This window comes from Rhipicephalus microplus, chromosome X (genome assembly GCF_043290135.1).
Source record: "Rhipicephalus microplus isolate Deutch F79 chromosome X, USDA_Rmic, whole genome shotgun sequence".
NCBI classification, from domain to species: Eukaryota; Metazoa; Arthropoda; class Arachnida; order Ixodida; family Ixodidae; genus Rhipicephalus; species Rhipicephalus microplus.
In genome coordinates this window covers 215,825,506-215,843,160 of record NC_134710.1, presented here as the reverse complement: position 1 = coordinate 215,843,160, position 17,655 = coordinate 215,825,506, and the positions used below count along the sequence as shown (strand labels likewise).

Here is a 17,655-nt window from a genome sequence, read left to right as displayed (position 1 = left end):
GTACTCGGCTGCTGACCCGCAGGTTGCGGGATCGAATCCCGGCTGCGGCGGCTGCATTTTCAATGGAGGCGAAAATGCTGTAGGCCCATGTTCTCAGATTTGGGTGCATGTTAAAGAACCCGAGGTGGTCTAAATTCCTGGAATCCTCCACTATGGTGTCTCTCATAATCATATGGTGGTTTTGGTATGTTAAACTCCACATATAAATCAATTGCGGGGACAGCTATGGGTGAGTTGACAATGTCGCTCCAGGTAGATTTTGCCTACTGGTCAGCCAGTACTTTGCCTACCATGTGTCTGTACCCTGGCAGCAAGCATATGATGATCTACTATTTTTAGATGCAAGTGGTACACAAAATGGAAAGCAGAGTCCAGCATCTTCACAGCACTTGGCCCCACCCTGTAAACTAGGCATTCACATTCGAGGCTTTGATGAAAATTTATCAGGAAATTTCTGTGACTACACCACCAAAAGTGCCAAAATACCTTTAAAATGTTCACTGTTTTAATGCCCTTGTTTCTGAGATTTGACGTGTGATACAAAGGAAGCTTTGCATCCAGAATCAGGCTATGGAATTTTCTAGGCTACTAAGGTTTCCCTTGCTTCAAATAAACAAACTAATAACGAAACAAAGAGACAGACAAAAGCCATATTAAATCTTATAGTGCATTCGAAAGGTCATTTTAGAGTACACCAGACTGCTCCGACGGTGTGCGTCGCATTCCACTGGTTCTTTCAGAGCACCACACTTCCGACTTTCAAAGCACACTTAAGTGCTCTCACTTTGATTTCAGAGCACTACTTAGATCTGTTCACATGATTACTACACTTTGTCTGTTTACAACGGAAGATGCGGTAACATGCATCCTCTTCTGGCTACTGACTGCTCTGGCAAATGATTGCATGTTCAGCTTGCACACGCATATTTTGGCTCGAATCAAAAGCAGGCACCACATTATTGCAATCTCAGTCAGAGCACAGCGGTACCCAACTATATGTACCATTAAAATCACTGAAAGAAGAAAGAAAGGCAGGTCTTTTTTTGTAAAAAAATAGTACTTTTTAAAGAATGGGATACCTTTGCAAAATATTTTTGCCTTGATCAGAGAAGACAGTAGAAGAAAAAGATTTCATTCAAACACTTACCTGTTCAACAGGCACAACAGTAACACCAACCAAGAGGAGCTTAGCAACAGCACCACATATATTGTCTTTGGCATGCCTGTTGTCTTCACGTGCTAGCATTGTGGAGAGAGCTTCCAGTAATGCCGGATACTCACTAATCCTTGAGTTCAGGAAATATGTATTAAAACTGTACAGTGATCAAACTTCTGCACAAGATGTGCAAGCTATTTCAAAATAATGCTTTGGACCACCATAAAATTATTGTTATCAGTCTATCTAAGAGCTTAACTATACTACTGCTTTGGACCACCATTACATTATTATTATCAGTCTATCCAAGAGCTCAATCAAACTATTATACATCAAACCACCTGCCACATACCTAGTACATTTATTCTTAAGTAGCTGTGTCTGTTCTGACACAGAAGATGTAAGCACATGCACATTAAATCACTTAACACACCAGCCACAGTGACTTCTAGATCATCACATTTTAAATGTGACAAACTATTTTGTTTTTGAGGTGAGACGTGCTTATAATAAAATGTGATCTGTGACAATGAGAAGGAAGTGGTGCTAGTAGTAGTCAGATGTTATTCAGATAACATACAGGTCAAGACCAAGATGTGTAATACGCTTGTCACACAACATACATAATGTCATTTGCAGCAAATGTGATTAAGTGTTAGTGCCATTTGTGTTGCTATTACACAAGTAGAGTGAATGACATTCACACCTAATGCTCTTCACTTGTTAAATGTAGTTTATCAAACTGACCCACTTGTTACATGCGTAATCTTGACAATAGGGGCTCAGCAAAATATTACAAAATCGATTATTGATGTAATGAAGGTTCTTCTTATTGGTTGCCTTCTTGATAACTCTTTTTTACATACATCAAGATATTGTAAGCTATTTGTACAGCTATATTCCCAGACCACGACTTGACTCTACCGCCTCCTGTTGGCCGCCATGTTTACAATGCTTGCTGTTAATTAGGTGAAGCGGCGCCGTTGTGGCACTAGGGTTACTAACCGTCCAGACTTTTCACGCATCGTCCCAAGTGTCACACCATCCTTGTCAGGATAACCACATGTCCCGGATTTGTTCCAGACCTCCGGTAAGAAATATTTATGTAATCTAACACACGCCCAACAACGTGCCCCCTGCTAAGTTTCACCAAGTTCGCGCAAATCCCACGCGCAAAAGGATGTTGCGATGGCTAGCAGTGGCTATGAGAGGCTGAAAATTCAGCTAAACTTCTACATGAAGTACGACTAGTTTTACAAATGCATTATCCCTCAAGGGAAAGTACTGCGAACAGCAAGCACATAGCTAGTTGAAGTACCAACAATAGATTTGTCTGGAAGATACTGAAATAATAAAGTGGCCTTTCCAGCTCCCCAGTCCCGACTTTTTATGTTGAGGAGTTGCTAATCCTAATACCCGTGACACACAAGCAAAAGTAAAGTACTTTGAAGTAAACCCCTTTCATCGCCGAAAGAGACTACTTGAAGAAACGAGTTGTGCCGATGACACACGACACTGTACTGCTTTAGGTGGTTGCCCAAAAGAATGCTACAGAAAAAAAGGCACTGAATGTGGAATCAGTAAGGTTGGGGGAAAAAAAAACACGCATAGACATCATACTCAAAGATATCGGAGCATAAAATAATTTTTTTTACTTGCCCGACGGTTTATAATGCGCATACTCATAATTTCCTTTCTCTTTATCAGTTTTTAGTAGCGGCTTTAATTAATCTAGCAGGTATCAACAGTCGGTTCTAGCTGTCCTCGTTTTTTTCATGCTTTTTCACGGCTGTGTCAGTGACGGCGTGCCGCGTTTTGTGATTATAGTGAACTAGAATCGCGATCCTGCAGTGGGTCAGCAGAGAGGCACATTTACACGAGTTTTTTTTAATAGAGCACAGTGACGCACTTTCAGATCGCAAGAGCGAACAAACGTACACAAGAGAAGACAGTGCAGTGTTGAGACTCACTTTCTTCTATTGATGAATTATGCACACTGTATATGAGAGTACTCCTTTCTTGCCCAGAAAGTAGATGTGGGATCTGCTTTTCAAAAAGGGATCTTTACCAGACAGGAGTTTCTCCTTTATCATGTCTCTGCGCCCTAATGCCTTTCCAGAAAATGTCCACTTGTCAAAGGCCAGGCGTATTAGTAGCACTAGAAGGAACCGTGGCACTAATAGCAGAGGACATCGACATGGCAATACGCGATATCTCTCAGTCACCATTCTTTCACAGTCTACCATACTGTAAACTACAGAGTGGCTTTGTGCTAGTCTTCCTCTGGATATGAGCAAGAAGTTTTTTGACTGATGCTGTCTTACTGCATCGCTGTATATTTTTAAATACAGTCGAATCTTATTGATTCAAACACGCTTAATTCGAACTTCCGGTTAATTCGAACTTACGATGAGGTCCCGTCAAAGCTATGTGTATTCCAATGGGCAAAAATGCCTGGTAATATGAACGCGCAAACACTTGTGACGGTTAATTCGAACATACCACGCTCCGAAAATGCTCTCAGCACCCCGCCCAATCCGGTGGCGGCAGCTGCGATACCTCGACGCTGTGCACGAAGGAAATGAAAAGGAAAAAAAAAAGGCTGCGGTGGAATGTTGCTCTCTCTCAAATGCCGATCTGCGACAAGCCCGGGTCACGCTTCTCCCTTTTGCGTCCCTGCCACGTAAAGACCCTCCTCCTTCCAATGCCGTGCGCGATGAGAGAGAGGAAAAAAAAAAAAGAAAGCTGTCACTGGGTTGAATGAATGTGTGGTTGAAGGAAAGGAAAAAGGCACTATCTTCTGCAGCCCTTGCCCCTTGCGGGAGCACGGCTCTGCGCCTTGAGGGGAGTCTCTCGCGCGCCCGTGTCACGCCTCCTTCTTTCCCGTCTCTGCCACGTAACCCTTCTTCTTTCAACGATGCATGCGAAAAGAAAGAGAGAAAAAAAAAAAAGCTGCCGTGGAGTGTTGGTTTTTTCTCAAATACCGATCTGCTTCTCTCTGTGTGGAGATGCTCCTCCTTTCTCGTCACGTGCTGGCCATGCTCCGCTACGCAGTCGTTGTTGTCGTCGTCTTTAGAAAGTGTCGGCGCAGGACATTTCCGCGCGCAACTTCTCTTGCCAGGAGAATGCTGAAGCCGAAGTAGAAATGCTTTGCAAGCTGCATGCGAAATTGACTCGCTGCAAGGCAAACGTGTGTAGACACGCATCACCGATTACTTTAATTAATAACGAATGTTCTGTGATTTGTGAATAAATGTAAGTCTTCTGAAACTCTCCCCTCGTGTGTTAGCTGAATGCACATGCGCCACTGCATGGAGAGCTCTCCGTTTATTTAGCTTTCATTAATTCGAACTTCTTTTAATTCGAACAAATTCTCAGGCCCCTTCGAGTTCGAATTATCGAGATTCGACTGTAGTTTGACAAGGTTTACAATTGTATTACTAGCAATAAAGAGAAAATATGTAAATTAAGAGCACAATTCAAACTATTATTGTAGCAGCTAGTGAATAAACGCAGACATTAATTGCAAATGCCATATTGTATTGCCATGTATACCCGAAAGAGAACACAGCAATGACATTCGTAATGAATGCATTCGTTACATGTGCTGATGACATTGGTATAATACCCTGAAGAATATACGACGTTCACTGTCTCGCTACTTCAGGAGGCAGAATCAACAGCCGGGCTTCCAGTGCATGAGGATATTAGGTGTCACTCCCAGTAATGAACTTGCTTTTACAACAAGGTTTGTGAGATCAAACAGTGATTGGCTGTGAACACCAATAGCCATGTCATTCTTAGCATGGCATCCTAGTAAGAATATTCAGTTTACCACACTGCTATGCATGGAAGGCTTTGCTGAGAAAGAGACTAACAGCTGCATAATGCTGATACCTTGGTGAATTTTTGAAGCAATGAAAAACATCAATAAGCACCACCTTTGACTAAACATGTAGCCCTTGTTAAATCCAAATTTAGTTAATTATTAAGGCTGAAAATGGGCTTATTAAGGAGTCTCTTCAAACAGTGGCATAAGAAACAAAGTACTGTCAAACATGACTACAAGAAATCTGGGTATATCAAATTATCCTTTATGTTGAGCTCTTTTCGAACACAACCATGCTTTAACACCAATGTATAGGAAAAGCTATGGCTACATTGAACAAAAATCATTTCAACACTTCATAATGCCCCGTTCATTTTCTCAAGGATAACCACATGTAACCTCACCCGCTACGCTGAGCCAAAGCCCTGCCCAAAGGCAGTGCATCCGAGGTAGCTAAGTTTTTCGTTGAAAATATCATCCTACGTCATGGCGCCCCAGAGGTCCTCATCACCGACAGAGGAACGGCCATTACTGCTGACCTAAATCAAGCGATCTTAGCATCCAGCCAGACAAACCACCGCCAGACAACATCGTACCACCCACAGACCAACGGCCTCACCTAGTGGCTAAACAAGACGATCGCCGACATGCCGGCAATGTACGTCGATGTCGAACACAAGACGTGGGACGCCATTCTTCCATGCATGACCTTCGCATACAACAATGCGGTGCAGGAGACGATGCAGATATCTCCATACAAATTGGTCTATGGAAGGAGCCCAGCAGCGACGCTCGATGCCATGTTACCCAACATCACCAATGAAGAAAACCTCGAAGTGAGTGAGTACCTCCAGCATGCCGAAGAAGTCCGACAACTCGTGCGCCTCAATATCAAGAACCAACAGACAGCCGCCATTACAATCTTCGACAATGCTTCGTGCAATATCAGCCGGGTGAACGTGTTTGCGGGTGTACGCCGATACGCCGACGTGGACTCAGTGAAAAGCTTCTGTGATGGTACTTCAGACCGTACAGGGTGGTTCGATGTCTCAGCCCACCCGATTACAAGGTTGTCCCCGACGGTATCACGAACTGTCAACGACGCCGATCGCGACCTGAAGTCGTCCATGTCCTGAAGTCGACCTGAAGCCGTTTCATGCGCGTTAACGATATGAAACAGTGTTTTTTTCTATGATTGCTGTATCGTAACTTATTCCTTGTGCTTTCTTGCATTATTGCTGTACTTTCATCTTCCATTAAAGCATGGAGACAATGCCTTTTCAGAGGGGGGCAATGCCACGTTCCTTTTTTCAAGTTTTGTTATCGCATTGATACACTACTCAGTTCTCAATGCAAACCGCGCCTACAGTCTTCGAGAAGCTTCAGGACTGTAGTAGATCATTTCGATAAGATCACGCCCACTCCGCGAACTGTACAGATTATTCTGGAACATACATCACTGCTAGCAATAACGCTAAAACATTCAACGGCAAGTGTATAAATGCCATTGTGTTTCGTTGCTTGTCAGTTGATTGACGGCCGATGCTGCATGTGCCACTATCAGTGCAAGTGTGCTACCGTAACTCGACTTTCATTTAGTGGGCACAGGTTCACCCAAATAAACAGTTTGATCTGACCATTCTGTCGCCTGCTTTCAACCAGGTCACAACCCCGTGACAATACATTGACCACAGGGCAGTGTGAAACGCCCCAAGAAATAGGCTTTTCCTCAGAAGAGGTTGGCTTTTTTTTTTTTTCACAAGAACTAGGCCCTTTTTCATAAAGGGGAACGCTCCCACTTGCATGTGGAAATGCAAGCAGTGCGATGTGGGCACCGCCCATAGGGAGCAGAAATTACCACTTGCAATCACGAGCGTTTTCTGACTTCCCCATTGTAGCACCCATCGCACATTGTCACATTGTCACTTTTGAGTTCTTTTGTAATTCTCCACTCCCTCTGTTAACATGATGGCTGCCATGAAACAGAGGAACCGCTATTTTCTTCAAAGGTGATAATGATCAGCATGATCCAATATTTAGAAAGGAAATCTGAAGTTGCTGCTGCAAACAGCATCCCAAGACGGACCTGCAGGTAGCGGGATTAAATCCCGGCTGTGGCGGCTGCATTTCTGATGGAGGCGGAAATGTTGTAGGCTTGTGCGCTGAGATTTGGGTGCACGTCAAAGAACCCCAGGTGGTCGAAATTTCCGGAGCCCTCCACTACAGCGTCTCTCATAATCATATGGTGGTTTTGAGACGTTAAACCCCACATATCAATAAATCAAACAGCATTCCAAGAAGCACATCAAATTATCGTATTTACTCGTGTAAAAATCCACTCACATAATGAGCATCCCCCCCAACCTTTGTCTATGAAAAAAAATTTTTTTTTGTGTGTATCTGTTTATTTCACTTCAGCGTAATAACCAGTGCCATTGACGGCGGAAACAAAATTAAATGAAGCCATTATATCACAAAATAATGACACAATAAAGCTCAAAGTATAGTTTATAAACAGTTGCGACCAGCGCGAGCATCGATGGCGTTGACCGAAATTTAAAAGTCGCTCCTTTTGGGGCAAAGTAGCATCTGTCGAACACAAAAGAAACCCGTTTGCTTATACACTTAAACCTCGACTTAAGAAACCCAGATATAACGAAATGCTAGTTATAACGAAATAAGTGAAAAATGGTCTTGCAGTAGATACAATGTTAGAAATATACCTCTATAATGAATTTGCAGATATAACAAACTTATTTTCGTTTAAGGTGAAATTTTGTTATCATGAGGTTTGAGTTTCGCACCAAGCAAGCGCAGTGGTGTGAAAACAAAGCAAAAAAAAGCGCAACTACGCTGACAGCGTGACATGCATCTGCAACGTGCGTGCGCCACCATCCGATGTGCATTTTTGTTGTCGGGTTTTTTTTTGTAGTGAACTTTGTTGTGACACCTACTGTGCAGGGGACGATGAGCCGGTTTTAAAGTTGGACAAGCATGCATTGGAGAATGGAAATCAAGTGGGTGGACGACACTTTCGCGTCGATTTGTCCGCGTTTGTTACCAGAGAAAACAAGAAAAGCTTCAAGCTACAAAAGAGAATCGTCATGCATTTCGTGAGCCAAAACAAGGACAGTTTTTTTTTTGGAGAGCAAAGTTTTCAAATAGAAGCTCCACAGTCCTGCCACTGAGTTGAAGGCCAGCAGCGATTAGACAGCAAGTTTATTAATACCGTCATGCGAAATTTCTGCTGTTCTCCTGTGACCTTTTTTCTCCTACGTAATGAACACTCCCCCACATTGGTGTCAACTTTTCTGAACAAAAGGTGGGTTCATTACGTGAATAAATACGGTATAGTGAACAAAGCTGGCATTAGGACCAAGGTCGACTAAAGGTTTCCAGTGCCTAATGGGTATGCAAAGAGGCATATGATGATGTTGCGGTGCTGTTCCGTTCATTGATAAAGTGCTTTCTTGTTTACAACCCGCACCCCCAACTACAAACTGCAGAAAAATAAAAACAAATATGTCCATGTACTGCTGTGAAGTAGCCTTCTTTGTATTACCTCAAAGCAGTGCTCAGAAGCCAACTTGCAAACCAATGTTTACATTGGTAATATGGCAAATTCTTGTAGAAGTATTCTATCAAACTATGCAATATATTAAACTGTCTCCTTCTCCTCTCATTCCCCCTCTTTTTTTGTCCATTTGATATATGCAGGTCTCACTATATTTGATATTGATACGTGTATGGAACTGTCGCCCCGACACAACTGAATTGGCACCCAAATGAAGAAGACGACAACGTGGTTGTTGTGGGTTGGACTCTCGAGCTTCTCCCGTTTTGCCTGCATGACTGTGCGCTCTCTAAGCCGTTAGCAAGACCAGCTCTCAGTGAATAAATCTTCCCCGTAACATCTTTTGGTGGAAGGTGCGGGGTCTTCACACAACCCGGCTCTGGAACTCCGCAGTGGACGCCAGCTTTGTCCAGTCGCGATGCCTGAAACCAGCACTCAGGCCTCGCCATCCGTGCCGGCTCCATCACCTGTGATTCCCCCCCCATCTTCTCGACCCTAGCACGTTTTCCGGGACGGATAGCATGGACGTCAAAGAATGGCTCGCATTATTCGAGCGCGTCAGCAAGCACTACAGGTGGGACGAAACGCTTATGCTGGCAAATATTCTATTCTACCTACGGGGTACGGCACGTGCCTGGTATGAGACGCATGAAGAAGAATTAACCAGCTGGGACACATGCAAGCAAAAGCTTCGCGATTTGTTTGGTCGGTCAGTTGCTCGTCAGATGACAGCCAGCCAGGAACTCGCGTCGCGTGTTCAATCGTCGACGGAGTCGTACGTCACGTACATTCAAGACGTACTGGCACTGTGTCGGAAGACTGACCAAAACATGTCCGAGGCGGACAAGATCAGCAACATGTTGAAAGGCATTGCTGATGATGCTTTCAACATACTAATGTGCAAGAACTGCACCACTGTCGACTCCATCATATCTGAATGCCAACGATTTGAGCAAGCTAAAAGCAGGCGAATAACCCACCACATCACGAGACTACCAAACACTGCTGCGACTTCGTCTTGCGAGGATTCTCCAGCGCCCCGTTCACTTGCGCCTCCTGCCAATATTGCAAGGATTGTTCGCCAGAAGCTGGAAGCCATGGCACCCGCTTTCTATCAGCCCCCTGCGCAAGACAACTGGGCAACAGTCTCGCTTATTCAAGCCGTCGTACGTCAGGAGTTTGCTAACCTGGGCGTCCAGGTTCCCCAGCCCGCCACACTTATGCCGCAGCCCATGAGCACTCCCGTCCACAACGCTGACCACCACTCTGCTCCACTTGTCGCTGCAGCAGCTGCGACTCCTCGGTTTCCACCACGCTACTGAAATCCATCTGAGTGGCGCACGCACGATGATCGACCCATCTGCTTTTTTTGCTTTCGAGTTGGGCACATCTCCCGCCATTGCCGCAACAGGTGGTATTTCCGGCCAAGCTTTCCTAATGTTGACCGCCATCAAGACCGTGGACACTATTCGCAACCTGGTTTTCCGGATGACCATATTCAGGACCCTTCAGCTCGCCGTTCATCTCCACGCTTTGAACTGTCCTACGCTAACGTCGTCGCCCAAAGAAACTGGTCTAGCCGCTCGTCGTCACCTCAGGGTCGGCTGTCACGCTCCCCTCAACGCCGCCGCTCTCCGTCACCAGCTCATTTTGGCCCTTCCCCGGGAAACTGACGAGTGCAGCTCCTGGAGGTAGCGCTGCGTTGACGACTTGGAACGAAACCTTCAACCGGCTACAAATTCAAGACGCAATTTACTTCGTGTGTTCGTTGATGGCTACACCGTTACTGCTCTAATTGACACTGGTGCCCAAGTATCTGTTATGAGTTCTACACTTCGATCTCGCCTGAAAAAGGTTCTCACACCGGCTATGTTCTCTACTGTTCGAGTTGCCAACGGAAGTCGAACATCAGTGCTTGGTATGTGCACTGCCCGCGTTACTGTTGCTGGCCACCACACTTCCGTTCTCTTCACAGTCCTCGATGCTTGCCCACACAACGTCATCCTTGGAATTGACTTCTTAATCGCCCACTCCGCCCTCATAGATTGTTCTACCGGTATCTTACGGCTCGAATTGCCTTTGTGCACCGATTTCACTCCTCTAAGTTGCACTCGGCTACGATCCGTGGAGTCTCTACGGTAACCACCCCAGGCTGCTATGCACATTCCTCTGTCGCCCTTCCCGTCCGTTCCTGATGGAGACTATCTGGTAGCTCCACTCATTGATTTGACCCTTACGCACCACATCGCACTACCACATACTATAGTGGCTGTTGCTAACAACACGGTGCTACTTCCAGTTCTGAACTTCTCTACGTCGACCCAAGTTCTTCCCCAAGGCATCACTTTAGCCGATCTTTCCACCCTTGATGAATGTTTGATTTGTTATTTTACCCCTGAGACTAAGACCATGGCGAAACCTGTCATCACGTCGCAATATAAGGCGTTCCTCGACAAAATGATACCCAGCGACCTCTTACCTTCCCAAGTTGCAGTGCTCCGGGGTGTTCTATTTTCTTACGTGGATATCTTTGACGTTGACGACCGTTCCCTGGGCCGCACAAGTGCGGTAACCCACCGCATCGACACCGGCGACGCCAGTCCACTCCACAAACGCCCTTATCGCGTGTCACATGCTGAGCGCCAAGTTATACAGACGGAGGTCGAGAAAATGCTGGGTAAAGATGTCACTGAGCCTTCATCGAGTCCTTGGGCATCCCCTGTGGTCTTAGTTAAAAAGGACAACACCGCGCTTTTGCGTCGACTATCGCCACCTGAATCGGATCACCAAGAAGGACGTTTATCCTTTACCCCGAATCGATGATGCTCCCGACTGCCTCCACGGCGGCAACTATTTCTCGTCCCTCGACCTTCGATGCGGATACTGGCAAATTTCGGTTGACGACCACGACCGCGAGAAGACAGCATTCATCACACCCGACGGCCTTTACCAATTCAAGGTCATGCCTTTTGGGTTGTGCAATGCCCCGGCTACTTTTGAGCGTATGATAGACTCTCTTCTTCGCGGTTTCAAATGGTCGACCTGCTTTTGCTATTTGGATGATGTAATCGTTTTCTCGCCCTCCTTCGAAAGCCACCTGTCTCGTCTCTCGGCAATTATTGACGTTTTTCGTTGCGCTGGTCTACAACTGAATTCGTCGAAATGCTCATTTGGACAACGGCAGATTAAACTACTCGGCCACCTTGTTGACGCCACTGGTGTTCAACCCGACCCTGACAAAGTCCGTGCAGTCCGAGAATTCCCGGTTCCGCGTTCCACACAAGAAGTTTGCAGTTTTATTGGGCTCTGCTCATACTTCCACCGCTTTGTCTTCAACTTCGCGGATATTGCTAGGCCCCTCACGAATCTCCTCAAAAAGAATGTGGCCTTTTCTTGGGGAAGGGACCAAGAACATTCCTTCGCGTCGCTGATTACCGCCCTCACATCACCACCTGTGTTGGTTCATTTTGATCCAGCGGCTTGAACAGAGCTTTGCACCGACGCAAGCGGCCATGGCATTGGTGCTATACTCGCTCAGATACAGAATGGCACCAGCCCTGTGATAGCCTACGCTAGCCGCCTTTTGTCGCAAGCGGAACAAAATTATTTCATCACGCAAGCGGAACAAAATTATTTCATCACTGAGCGAAAATGCTTAGCCCTCGTTTGGGCTATTGCAAAATTCCGTCCGTACTTATACGGACGTCCGTTCGCAGTCATCACGGACCATCATGCGCTTTTCTGGCTGTCGACGCTTAAGGACCCTACAGAAAGACTCGGCCGATGGGCACTTCGATTACAGGAGTACACGTTCTCGGTTGTTTACAAATCTGGAAAGCTGCACAGCGATGCTGACTGCTTATCCCGGCACCCCGTTGATCCACCTAGCTCCACTGATTTGGAATCCGATGCCTGCGTTTTAGCCATCACTGACTTTCTGAACGTGGCCGACGAACAGCGCCGAGATCCGTCGCTGCTCACCATCATTGACCCCCTTCAATCGCATTATGCTGACCCTTCTGTTAGCAGATACCTACTTCAAGACAACGTTTTGTACCGCCGCAACTTACACCCCGACGGCGCAGAACTTCAACTCGTCGTACCGCATCACCTGCGAAAGGATGTTCTGCGACAATTCCACGACGCTCCAACTTCTGGACAACTAGGAGTCTCCAGAATTTACGACTGCATTCGACGACGAGTATTCTGGAAGGGTCTCTACCGCTCTGTTCGCCGTTACGTCGCATCTTGCGACCTCTGCCAGCGCCCAAAGAAGCCTACGACTCCCCCTTCCGGTCTTCTTCAACCTATTGAAGTTCCAGCCGAGCCATTTTATCGAGTGGGGGGGTTGGACTTTCTAGGTCTCTTTCCTACTTCTACAACTGGAAATAAATGGATTGCAGTGGCCACAGACTATGCCACTCGGTATGCAATCACTCGAGTGCTACCTACCAGCTGCGCAACCAATGTTGCCGCCTTCCTGCTGTACGACATTATTCTCCAGCATGGCGCTCCGTCTCACCTGCTCACAGACCGTGGTCGCTACTTTCTATCTCGTGTGGTTGATGATCTACTCCGATCTTGTGCTACCCGTCACAACTTCACCACATCTTACCACCCTCAGACTAACGGCCTTACGGAGCGCCTAAACCGCACATTGACAGACATGCTTGCCATGTACGTATCTACCGACCACACTGATTGGGACATAGCTCTTCCGTTTGTAACCTTCCCCTATAACTCGTCGCGTCATGAAAGAGTGGGCTACTCCTCTTTTTATCTACTCCTCGGACGTCACCTCTTACTGCCCTTCGACACAATGCTTTCATCAGACCACCCATCCTCCACTTCGTACGCTCAGGATGCGACCACCCGGGCCCTCACGGCACGCGCGCGCTCGGTTATCGTCGTCGCAGACAGCACAGAAGTCCCATTATGATCATCGACATAGAGATGCCGTTTTTTCAGCGGGATCTCTTGTTCTCCTGTGGCTCCCATCTTGACGTGTCGGCCTCTGCGAGAAACTACTATCGCGATACGCTGGGCCCTACCGAGTCATTCGTCAGGTCACACCTCTGACCAACGAGATTGCCACTACCACAAACTCATCAGCTGCTGCACCCAGAACGGAAGTAATCCACGTTTCTCGTCTCAAGCCCTACAACGCCGACTCACTCATTTAACAGGCACCGAGACGGTGCCTTTCGGGCCAGGGTGATGATACGTGTACGGAACTATCGCCCCGACACAGCTGAATTGGCACCCAAATGAAGAAGACAACGTGGTTGTTGTGGGTTGGACTCTCGAGCTTCTCCCGTTTTGCCTGCATGACTGTGCGCTCTCTAAGCCGTTAGCAAGACCAGCTCTCGGTGAATAAATCTTCCCCGTAACAATATTAACATATCAGCATCTGCAGAAGAAGATGAGTGCGGTTACTTACCAAGTCAATGTGACAACGTACCGTTTTTTTCACCTTGACTTCGTCGGTGACCAAATCTTCATCTTCATCATGTTACCTGGCCAGACAAACTTGTCGTACTCTTGATTACATAACAGTACCTAAATAAATGGCTTCTATTTTTGAAGTTATCAGCGTATTGTTATGTATCTTGCACAGATAACAAACATACTGTCACGTGCGTCCTGCGAGAAAGACGAAGGCGACAGTGCATACGCGCATCTGCACGCTCTTATGGAGAACGCAACAACAAGAAAGATGAAGTCTCTGGCGCGCGGTAAATAAAAAACTGAACCGCTGCTGCTTTCTCAGCTTCTTCAAATACGACCTCTGTCTTCACGTCGCGACACTGGTGGAGGTGCTGGGGCCTGCAACCTGATGCAGGAAAGTGTCGTTCGGGACCGTACACCCAGTCCGGAGCATGAACATCTTGTTACGACTCCAGCACACCGATTCAGCCGGCGCCTACTAGGCCTAAGTCCAGAACTCTTACCTGCATCTTCTTTTACTAACATGGCGGCCTCTTCAATGTCTGCGAATCTTCCTCGGGCCCAAATGACTCTTTCTTCCCAGGTAACTTTTGAGCCTCCTCGTGTTCCCGAAGTCTTCCGTGGAGAACCGTATGAAGATGTCGAGAACTGGCTCGACCAGTTCGAGTGGACCACTGTGGTTAATCGCTGAAGCGCGCAAGAGAAACTTAGCCGTGCCTATTTCGCAATGGAAAATAGCGCTCACACATGGTACGAGAACAAAGAGCCTACTTTCCAAACCTGGGACAATTTCTGCCAAAAGCTTCTCGAGACGTTCTCGAGTGTGGACCGACGAGATTTTGCACAACAGATCATTGAAGCCCGCGTGTAAAAGCCAAATGAAAGCGTCGCAATGTTCGCTGAGAATATGGCCCGTCTATTTCGCCGCGCTGACCCTGACATGCCCGAGGCGAGAAAAGTTCGTCACCTGATGTGGGGAGTTAAGGAACAGCTTTTCGCCGGCCTTGTATGAAATTCGCTAACAACAGTGGGTGAATTTATCAAAGAGGCGACTGTCATCGAGCGGGCGCTCCGGCAACGATGCCGCCACTTTGACCGCCTGCCTGACCAAACGCCTGTTGGTTTTCCGCTCAAAACCCTGCTGTTTCCGAAAGCTCTCTGCAGCAAATGATTAGACAAATCCTGCGGGAAAAGCTGCGGGCCCTCGGCCTTCCGTTTACCGAGCCTCCAGTTGCTTCTGTTGTGAAAATCGTGCGCCACGAACTACGGCAAGCCTTTCCATCACCGGCACCACCACCTGAACCACGTCCATTGACCTATGCTGATGCCGTCCGCCGTCATCCGCCTGCCCCAGAAGAAGCACCCTTTCAGCCACGGCCCGTTATCTTGCCTTGGTGGCAGCGGGAATCTGTGCGGCGACCACCAGTATGTCGGACCGACTTGTGGTGAACTGCCGACCGCCGACTCCTTTGTTTCCACTGCGGCAAATCAGGTGACATCTTGCGCTACTGCCGTCATTGAGAAGCCCGGTTTGAAAGCTTTTTTTTTGTCCCGCTTCGTTTTATTTTCAAGACCCTCGTGACCATGGTGCTGATCACCTGCCGACCAACCAAGCGTCTTCACCAAGTCGTCGCTGGCGGTCTCCCTCACCTGCACGAGGTCACACTTCCCCGAATCACCAAAATTACGCTGACGCCATCAGAAACCGCTCCCCAAGCCCGTGCCAGAGAAACTAACTGCCGCGACCTCCGGGGGCAAGGTTGCCAATTGAAGAGACGCCGAAAAGACCCCCTTGCCTCTACACAAAACGTGACGACAGTAATGACGAAGACGACGACAACCACGAGTACTAATGCCGACAAATTTGTACGAGCCGACCTTAGCGTTATTAGAGACGGACACTACGTAACAGCATCAGTTGACACTGGTGTTGACTTCTCTATTATGAGACAAGAGCTCGCAGACCGCCTTAAGAAGGTCAAGACGCCGTGGAGTGGGCCGAACATAAGGAGTGCTGGTGGACAGCTAATGACGCCAACTGGTAAATGCACCGCTCAGCTTGTAATCGGTGATTCGAGCTTCGTCGCCACTTTTGTCATTTTACCGGACTCTTGTAAAGAGTTGATTTTGGGTATGAATTTTCTGCGAGAGTACGGTGCTGTCATCAACATTCCAGAACAAATCGTCACCTTTTTGCCCATCCTTAGGTTGACGACACCACTGAAGAACAACTGCAACATTTACATGCAGCCAATGATGTGATGCCCCTGCCGAGATCTTCCTGCCTTGTGTCGGTGTTATGTAAACGGCGGTGCCGTAACGAGGTGACAGCGGAGTGAATAGACACACTATTGGTTACGCAAGGTGTTTTAATAACAAGAGACGTTCTGGCACTAACTGATGGGCGGGCAGAAGTGCTCCTCACCAACTTCAGCAATGAGCGCCGTCACATCCAGAAGGGCACCGCCATTGCCTACGACGACGTGGTGGACCAAGCCAGAGATTGCTTCGCTTTGAAGCCGGACGACGCGACCGTCCCAGCCTCGACACCTTTGTCTGCTGTCGACATTTGCGCCACCTTGTTAGCCTCGGATAAACAGCGCCTACTAGAGCTGATACACCAGTTAAAAAATTGTTTTTCGTGCACGTCGAAAGTAAAGCAGCAGCGGGTCGGTCTTTTTATTTACCGTGCCCCAGAAAGTTCCTCATCGTTCTCGTTCTTGCGTTCTGCATAAAAACGTGCAGATGTGCATATGCACTATCGCCTTCATCTTTCTCGCAGGACGCACGTGACAATACCAATGTGTTCAATTCGGATACTGCAAAGTGAATGGAAAGAAGCAGCGATTAGCAATACAGAAATACACAGTTGTGGCATGCGGAGGCAAAATATGCACTCAATTTACATACATCAGCTATACAGAAAGAACTACCCTTCGACACTGAAAAGACAGAAAGGATGAGTAAATATATAAAAGGATACGGTTGAAGTATTTCACGTGCATTTTTGATGAGTACACCGAGTCCATATACAGCATTGCTACGTACTTCACCATTTGGATCACGCATTCCATTAAGGAAAATCTGTTGCAGTGGGCGGCAAAATGGGCCAATGCCTTCTTCGCCCATACTTGCAGCCACTTCAGCAAGAGTACCAACTGCGTATGACCTGTCTGATGTGCTGCTGTGCCTTTTCTGGATGAAAAGTGGCGAACAGTGAGTAATAAAGACTTTTATGGGCATAAAAAAACACAGTTGCATGGTAGCCCTCTAAAAAAGACCTATTCAGAAAGAACTTTAAGCCAAGGGAGTCAACACCAGTCCTTTTTAAACTTCAAGGAAATGCTGCAGTTTCTAAAGGGCACATGACGGCAATAAAACTTGTGATATTGAAGTTAATATCTTTGGTTTTTGTTTACTGAAGAGCCGGTTTCACAGCATTCTGGAACTAAAAACACCAAAAACTGTGCAAATAGCCCCAATCTTGACCATAGGTATAGCCAATCACATCTATAATTAGTAGCCTTGTATGCATATTTGAATACTTCGTATTGAATCAAAGTTATTGACCATTTAGAATTATTTGAATTGAACAAATAAATATAAATCAATTTGCATGTCATCATCACCATCATCAGCCTGACTACG

The 17,655-nt window shown here is 46.8% G+C and overlaps 1 protein-coding gene across 2 annotated transcripts in view; it reads right to left on the bottom strand.

Moving 5' to 3' along the window:
• Nucleotides 1-17,655, bottom strand: part of LOC119187392 (importin-4) — a 227,334-nt gene that overhangs the window by 14,392 nt on the left and 195,287 nt on the right. For both annotated transcript variants that reach the window (XM_037435539.2, XM_075878604.1), the window contains 2 exons: nucleotides 16,991-17,202; nucleotides 1,148-1,280 (listed from right to left, as the gene is read on the bottom strand). In XM_037435539.2, coding sequence (XP_037291436.2) covers nucleotides 1,148-1,280; nucleotides 16,991-17,202 — 345 coding nt within the window. The remainder of the gene's footprint in view (nucleotides 1-1,147; nucleotides 1,281-16,990; nucleotides 17,203-17,655) is intronic.